The sequence below is a fragment of the Schistocerca piceifrons genome, chromosome 3 (genome assembly GCF_021461385.2).
Source record: "Schistocerca piceifrons isolate TAMUIC-IGC-003096 chromosome 3, iqSchPice1.1, whole genome shotgun sequence".
Classification (NCBI taxonomy): Eukaryota; Metazoa; Arthropoda; class Insecta; order Orthoptera; family Acrididae; genus Schistocerca; species Schistocerca piceifrons.
In genome coordinates this window covers 346,566,430-346,574,634 of record NC_060140.1, presented here as the reverse complement: position 1 = coordinate 346,574,634, position 8,205 = coordinate 346,566,430, and the positions used below count along the sequence as shown (strand labels likewise).

Below are 8,205 nucleotides of genomic sequence, written 5' to 3'. Positions count from 1 at the left end.
TGCCGACCAACGTTTCTTTTTTTTCAGTAATAAAACGAAAACACACTGAAATCGAATGGAATACAGCAGCAATTACTCCACGATAGTTGCAACAAGGACTCGCAGTTCGAACTACGGCGACCAGGAAACAGTGTCTGAAGGAAAGTGGCGTAACAAATTAAAACAAATTTGAAATTCTTGTGTCATGACAAAAGTTGCGTCGCTTAAGTTACGCCACTGAATACTGTGAGTTCCCTGGAGGTAGAATGGTGAGTTCACGCATACAATATCGTTGCATCTGCAGTATGCCACTAGCTGTGGCGACACTTTTTTTGCGCATGTAAACCTCGCTTTATCGTCCATGATGTTTGAGGATGACAGCTTAGGTGACAGATGTCGTTGCTTGAAAGCTTGTTATGACTTTTGTGACATATGTGTTCGACTGAACCTGCTCAGCTGATTTTTATTTTCTTTTGATTTATTAACCCTGTGATCTACACAGACAGCAACATGGATAAGCTGACACTCATTTCGGGAACCTTGTTTTTAGCAGCTGATATATTTGCAATAGTAAGCTTGGCTATGCCTGATTGGATTACAACGGAAGTTGGAGGTACAAGTTAGTAAAAATTAATTTCTCACCCCTGTGCAGAATTTGCTGTTATGATATGTCATACTCTGCAGTGAAAGGTACCGCGGTGAAAATTTTACATTTATTAACGACGTTTGTAATTAGTAAACTATTCGCCCATAGCATGAAGTGTTGCATGTTTGTTGAACATTATCGAATGCTTTAATGCTTCGCTTAGTGAACAAGTAATTTGTTTACTCTGTTACACTGTTTCATAGTTGATGTTACATCAAGTGCATGTCTATTATATGTCGTCTCCAGCACTCTCGGAAAAAATTATGACAAAGTGCGAGTAGACAGTAGGAGTGAATTGCTAGTTTACGTATATGCAGTACTCGGTGGCTGAAATTAGTCTGGATACCTGTTATAAGGTCGTCTCTATCTCGTAAATAGCGTTGTAAACAATTACTCAACTGATAATCGAATAACAGTACATTTGGTTTACTTAAATAACCGAATAACAGTACATTTGATTTGATAGGTTTGTCGTCATAATAAAATTATTGCCGTAAATGATTTAGGATACCTGAATCAGAACGGCTGGACAGAGCAAATTCCGTCCGTCCGATTATTAGGTCTGTGCCTTAACAGCTGCACTGCCTCATTCGGCTTGCCACTGTTATACAGTGTTCTTTGATGTACACATTTTGCTTCAGGCAACTTATATAAAACATAGCTCCTTCTTCGTTGTTGTACACAGTAAGGACACCTGCTGGTGACTCCTTGATCATGAAAATGAAAATGCCCCTATGCCCTTACATTTCCTCCAGTCTGTTTGAAAAACTGGCTCCAGGGCCATAAACAAACAATTATACCCCATGCACGTCATTATCCTCTGTCCCCAGTACATCTAAAATACTGAATCAGCATCCTCCCTATGATAATTGAGATGCTGAACTCAGGAGAATGACAAAACATCACACAGGTTCCATATCAGTTCAGGCAAGCTTAGAAAAAAATCTTACCTTTGTAGGTGCTGATTTTATTGAAGAGAGTTTTCGGAATTTTCACACATTTTGGAATCAATCAACATGTTGGTTGGAATTCTCTCTCTTACCCATCTTTCATAAGAAATAAAACTCTGTGTGAAATAAGACTAGCTTTTGATGTAAGAGACCACTGTGTGATAACGTTGTAATAGAAACTGGTTTAATGTGTGGCAAAATTTTCAGTTGTTTAGAAAAACTGTTCAGATGAAAACAAAATGTGGAAGTTCTCCTTTTCAGGAAATGCAGTACTTGGTAGTAGTAACCAGTGGTAAAAAAAAAAAAGTAATAATAATAAATCAGGATTGTTGTGGTTTTTTTTTTCCTCGACATATCCAAACTGAGGATATCATTGTACTCATGAAGTTATTACCTTTCATTTTTTCCCCAAAATCACATCCCCCAAGAAACAATGTCAATTCAATGCAGTAAAATAACGTTTTCAACCTGACCATCTCAGATTTCTTTAAAATTTGATGCATTCAATGACCCAAATAAGAGATGGAAAAATATCAATTTGCAGGTGTGTGTTACAACTGTGAAGAAAGTTATACGCCTGTAAAGTTTGGAATTAGTGCGAAATTTACCTGCGTCTGTCAACATAAATGACTGTAATTCTGGTTCTAATTCAGTTACAATAATGAAAATACACCTTTATATTGATATGCCACATGGCAAGTTTTTGAGAATTTTCATACTACGGGTCATTGACATTGACCTTCGACCTTAAATATCTCAAAACACCCCATCTTCAGTCTTTTTGAAACAAACATATTTAATTGCTCCCGTGTTACTATAAATATGGTAAATATCAAGATGGCACATGAAAGGCATCATGCACAAAAAAATAATTTGTCAGCATCAGTACACTACCGAAATGAAGAAGGGAATACACATATATGAAACACAAATTATGATAAAGTGCAATCTATAAGTAATATTGTACAAAAATATGGATTACATTATTATAGTGGTATTATCAATTATTTACATTACAGTTGTAATGAAAAGGCAATGAAAAGTTATTAGATATCTCCTCACGATTCTCCAACTAAGTTGTTAATTTTCACCACATCTGATGCAGAGAGACAGTATGTCCTTCCAGTTGGTGTCACTGGATCCCCTCTTGTGATAATGTCACATTTTCTGATGATGTAAGTGTCCGGTTTGGCAGGAAACACACATGACTAAGATGGTCCATGTGGATGCAAGTTGACCTTTACTTCATTTGTTTCTTCACATGTTTGTAAGACATATGCTACCCACCAATGAATGTCATACATACAGGCAACAAATCCATGTATATTTGTTTACAGCATTTCGTTCACCATAACAATCAGTGACTTTTCTCTACTCACTAAAGCAGCAGAATATGTCTTTGCCTTTATTAAACCTTTGTTAACATGTATTACGCAATGAAGCTTATGGGTACCTGGAATCATCCTTATATTTTTGAAACTTTGTTTCATCTTGGCTGTATCTTCATCATAATGGGAAACTGATGTATAATGGAAGACACATGAAAGAATAGTTTCCTTGCACCACTCAAAAAATTGTCGTGATGTCAAAATATGATTTTTGTAAGGTCACTTGAGGCTGGTAAGTCTTGCTAATCTTTTTACAGTCCCTGCTATCCCATCATCATCTTCTTTACCATGTGCTGTAGCAAAAAAAAGTCATTCTGCTGCGACATAAAAATCTTCTTGATGGTAGGACAGACTCACACAGTTCTTAGTGTTTTTGTATTGGGCAGCACATCCATCCGAAAAGTAATAATGTGCTTTGAATTTGAAAACTGACATTTTAAGAAATTGATGAAATTTGTGTGGAAAGAATAAACACACACTGTATCATGCTGAAGGCAGTCAAATATTTCCATGTATGATACATGTTGTATTTCATTAGTGCTTGAGTCTCTGTAGTAAGCTACCAATGGATGAATTGTAGCCTGTGAATTATTCCAGTGGAATCCTTGTACCTCATCCTGAATGGTGAGGGAGCAATTTTCTGCAAAGTCACAAAGAATAAGAAACTCATTTACTTTGAGACCTTCTTTAGTGATTTTACAGAAATGTGACTGCTGCTGGGAGATAAATGAGTGCGGTAGGAGCTGTTGCAACCTTAATGCAAACACCTCAATGAAATCATCTGTTGACTTTGGTATAGCCTCTAGAACTACCCTGCCTGTAGTTCACGAACACTTATATGCAATTTCGTCAATGCAGTTCTTACCAAACAGACCATAAAGATAATCAGTTAGTCTTGTCACACCTGGACAATTGGGACACGAACCTAAGAAACATGCTGGTACTGCAGGATTGCATGTAACAAATGCTACACAGTGCTTGTATGATGGTAATGTGTGTTTGTCACTCTTTGTTTGCGCTGTAAGTTTACAACCTTCAATCATTAACTTGAAATTTTGCTGCAAGGCACACACACAAACAGCATAGGTTCCACTGGCATTGAAAAGAACATAGTGCTTTGGCTGCAACTCACAAAATTTGGGGAATCTATCATTTATATCTAGGTATTTATTTTTGAAATATGCATACAGTTCCTCAAGGTTGTGCAACACTAGCTGCTTTTGTTTATGTACTGTAATTCCATTTTCTTTCACAGACACAGTTATTCTTCGTGGCATCATACAGCTCACGTCATGATCACAGTAAAAATCACACACACACTGAACTGTTTTCTCACATATGTCTTACCTGGCTTTGGATTTGGTGTCACTAATATACCATGTTCTGCCACTAACTGTTTTGCTCTCTGTACCTTGTAATCTGAAGCAGAAAATTCTTTCATAGTTTTCCTTATACTCCAACTCTTTGGAAATACAGTTAGAATTTGTGTTTTGTTGCACATACGGTCTGAATTGTGGAACTTATCTTTCAGCTGGGTGATAATTTCACTTTCTCCATTTTCACTCTCTTCCGGTTGTGCCACATAAGTATGCTCCAACACTGAGGCTACTTTTTTCAGTTTTTGCTTTGGGTACTTTTTCTCACTCTGGAGCCTCTTTTTCTTCACAGGAGATTCACCTAAACACTGAAGGCTACTATTTAAAGCATCGAGTGCCAGATCTGATGCTACTTCATCTTCACTTAAATCTTCTCTGGAAGTACCTGGCATAACTGAGGCAACATTTGCAGTGATTGTTGGGTTTTGTGATTTTTTTTTTTTTTTTTTTTTTTTTTGTACATTTATTGCAAATTTTTCTGCCTAACAGTATATTTGTTTATCATCCACTCCTCAACATTCCTTAAATTCTTCTGCACTCATGCATGATGTTCTTCCCTAAACAGATTGCAACAGTACAATTTTGACTTGAAATCAATTTTTTACTGAATATTACTTTACAATAAATTTACACTGCACTTTGTTAAACAAGCCACAGCCATAAAACATATGCAACAAAATTTGCATAATATATAGAGATCAGTGGACTAATGGTGACTAGTTGAAATAAGAGTCTCTCTGATTGGCTGTTCACTAAAATAGGCTAATGTTGATTGGTTGAAATAAAAATCTGTCTGATTGGCTGTTCACTAAAACAGGCTAATGTTGATTGTTTGAAATAAAAGTGTCTCTCATTGCCTGTTCACAGCTAGAAATATTAAAGAACTAGTCTGCTTTTGGCTGGTGTTACAGAAAAAACTGGATACTGCATAATGTTTTGTGCATGATGCCTTTCGTGTGCCATCTTGACATTGACCATATTTTTTCAAAAAAATTGAATATGGGGTGTTTTGAGATATTCAAGATCAAAGGTCAAGGTCAATGACCCTTAGTATGAAAATTCTCAAAGGCCTGCCATTTGGTGTATCAATGTAAAGGTCTATTCATTAGCTTTCCAATGGTACCATTTTCATTGCTTCAACTGAATTAGAATCAGAATTACAGTCATTTATGTTGTGACACATGCATGTAAATTTAGCACAAATTCTGAACTTTCTAGACCTGTAACTTTCTTCACAGCTGTAATACACTTCTGAAAATTGTTATTTTTCCATCTCTTATCTGGGTCACTGACTGCACCAAATCTAAAAGAAATCTGAGAGGGTCAGGTTGAGAGGTGCATTGAATTGACATGGTGAACAATAAAAATTTAAGATTCTCTGCTTGAATAAGAATATTATCGATTTGTTTAATAGTCGTACATGTAATATTCATGCAATTAGATCAAATAAAAGAAAAAAATGTATTGATGTAAGGAATGGTAGAGAACAAGTGGATAGTTCCAGTGTGCTTTATCAATGGATGTTCAGACTTGTGTCAATGTGGAGTTTGAGCGACAGCTGATTGTGAACTCTGATAGATGGGCTGCTCGAGGCTGGTGCCAAATGGATTGTGGCAGCTGCTGGATGTTCGGTTAAAAATGACCTGTCATGTATGTGTGGCTGCCAGCCTGTTTCTGTCGATTTCCTGATGTTAGTCAATGTAACAGACAGAGAGCTGCAGGAACACACAGTAAGCACCTTATGGCTTATGGCATTGCATAGGCGCATTCTGGGGATACAGTACCATGCAGTGGACGTTGAGTTCAACGTTGAACTCACTAAACACTTCTCTGTCTTGTAAATATGAGATAAAATTGTAAGTTTGTTTGAGTATCATCCATGTAGGAAAAAGTTCAGAATAACTTCGGTTTGAAATTGTTAACACTTGTGCAGTACTTCCAAATGCCGGTCTTACATTTTAATCAAAAACATAACTGATATGTTTCCATCTCCCTTTCTCGTCTACTCAGTATTATGTGCATGCATGATGTCTCAACTAAATATGTTGTAAACATCTCATGATGCCAGTCTGGTCAATTTGATGTAGTATGCCTATTTTTAGCAGTCTGTGAAAGTTTTTACATCTGCTATTTAATGACATGCGATGCAGCCACCTGCATTTTTGGCAATCCACAAGGATACGTCCCCAAGGGTGGGGTTGACTTTTTGAGACCATCCATAGGGCTGTGTAGTTTTAGACTACCAGGCATCGCTCTCTGCAACCATTCACCCTGGTGAAGTAATTGATAGAAAAGAATTTCTTGCGATCCACTAAGTAATTAGAGCCCTGAAATTCCTCATTTGTGTTATTATGTGCATGGTGCAAGATGAATTTATGCTTTAAATGTTTGAATGACATTTATCATAAAAATGTACACCTTGTAGCGTAAAATAAACAATACTGAATGGCCAAGACAAATAGATTAATTATCTTTTTTTTATTTTTAACTGTATTTTTTGCATTTAAATATTGCACCAGATAGATAAAAAAAAACATTTTTGTTAGATCGTGTAGCTGTTTCCCAAAAAAAAAAGAATGTGAAAGTAATAAGGGATGGTAAATTTTATTCTGATAATTACCTCCCTAATATTGAGGTTGAGCTCCCACCTAATAAAATAAAACTAAAATAAAAACTAAAATAAAAAACTAATAAAGTAGAATATACAAAGACTTATAACAAAAGAATCAGTCCAGGAGTATCAAGACAAAATTGAACATGGTAAATGACCAGAATCGTGTAAAAAAAAAAAAAATAAAAAATAAAAATAAAAAAAGGCTGCACAGAAAACATTTTGGGTCCATCAAATATAAAACATGATGGAATGAAATAAATTAAGAATGTTTAAGAGAGAGAAAATGGAAAAAATAGAAATAGTGAAAAAATTTTGTCAGCAGAGAAACAAAACAGCAATGGTAAGTAGAAGAACTAAGATATTTTGAAAAGATGGAACTTGCAGATAATGAGGAAACTTTTGGAAAAGAAAGAAACTGTCACTTTGAGCAGATATTTAAGGGCAGATTGAAGCCATATTAAACACTCTCTCTCTCTCTCTCTCTCTCTCTCTCTCTCTCTCTCTCTCTCTCTCTCTGGAGGGTAGCCTTGATATATCCACTACATAAGAAAAAGCAATAAACAAGTTGTTAACAACTGTGTAGGAATTTCCTTTCTACCAGTTAAATATAAAATATTTTTCAGGATTTTGCTAAACAGAGTAGAAATGACACTGGACAGCCATTTAGGTGCATATCAGAGCAGTTTTAGAAGGGGCAGATAATGTTCTGAACAAATATGTAATTTGAAGTTGGTCATTCGCCACAGATTACTGAATTCAAAAGATCTTGTAGTAATATTTCTCAATTTCAAAAAGGCCTTTGATTCCATTGATAAACTATAGATACAATAAACTGAGAATTAAGTGCAAAGTTTAACTTAGCAAATCTAATTTGTGAAACACATATAGACACTGTATTGAAAGTGAAATTTATGAGAGAAATATCTCAGTCCTGTGAAATAAACACAAAATTTATGAGAGAAATATCTCAGTCCTGTGAAATAAACACAGGTGTGTGGCAAGGTGGTGGTCTGTCTCCAGTTCTTTTTTGACTGTGTTGTAGGAGAAATAGAGAATTTGGAATGAAAAACTGATTGAATATAAGTCTTCACCAATAAGGTGCAAAGAGCGAACAAAAATATTGGAATAAACTGCCTCTCATATGCAGATGACTTTGCTATATTTTCTGAAAATGTGACATATACTGTAGTATAAATTAATCTTTTAGAAGAAATAGCCAGTAGGATTGGCTTCAGAATTTCTGCAGCAGAAA

General features: G+C 35.6%; 1 protein-coding gene across 2 annotated transcripts in view; it reads left to right on the top strand.

Annotated features, from left to right (window-relative positions):
- Positions 1–319: 319 nt before the first annotated feature.
- The window catches only part of LOC124790148 (uncharacterized protein C16orf52 homolog B), a 71,845-nt gene continuing 63,959 nt past the window's right edge, over positions 320–8,205 (top strand). Inside the window, exon 1 of one of the 2 annotated variants that reach the window (XM_047257740.1) lies at positions 320–598. In XM_047257740.1, coding sequence (XP_047113696.1) covers positions 490–598 — 109 coding nt within the window. In that variant the 5' untranslated portion in view covers positions 320–489. The remainder of the gene's footprint in view (positions 599–8,205) is intronic. The other variant, XM_047257741.1, reaches the window with a different exon arrangement.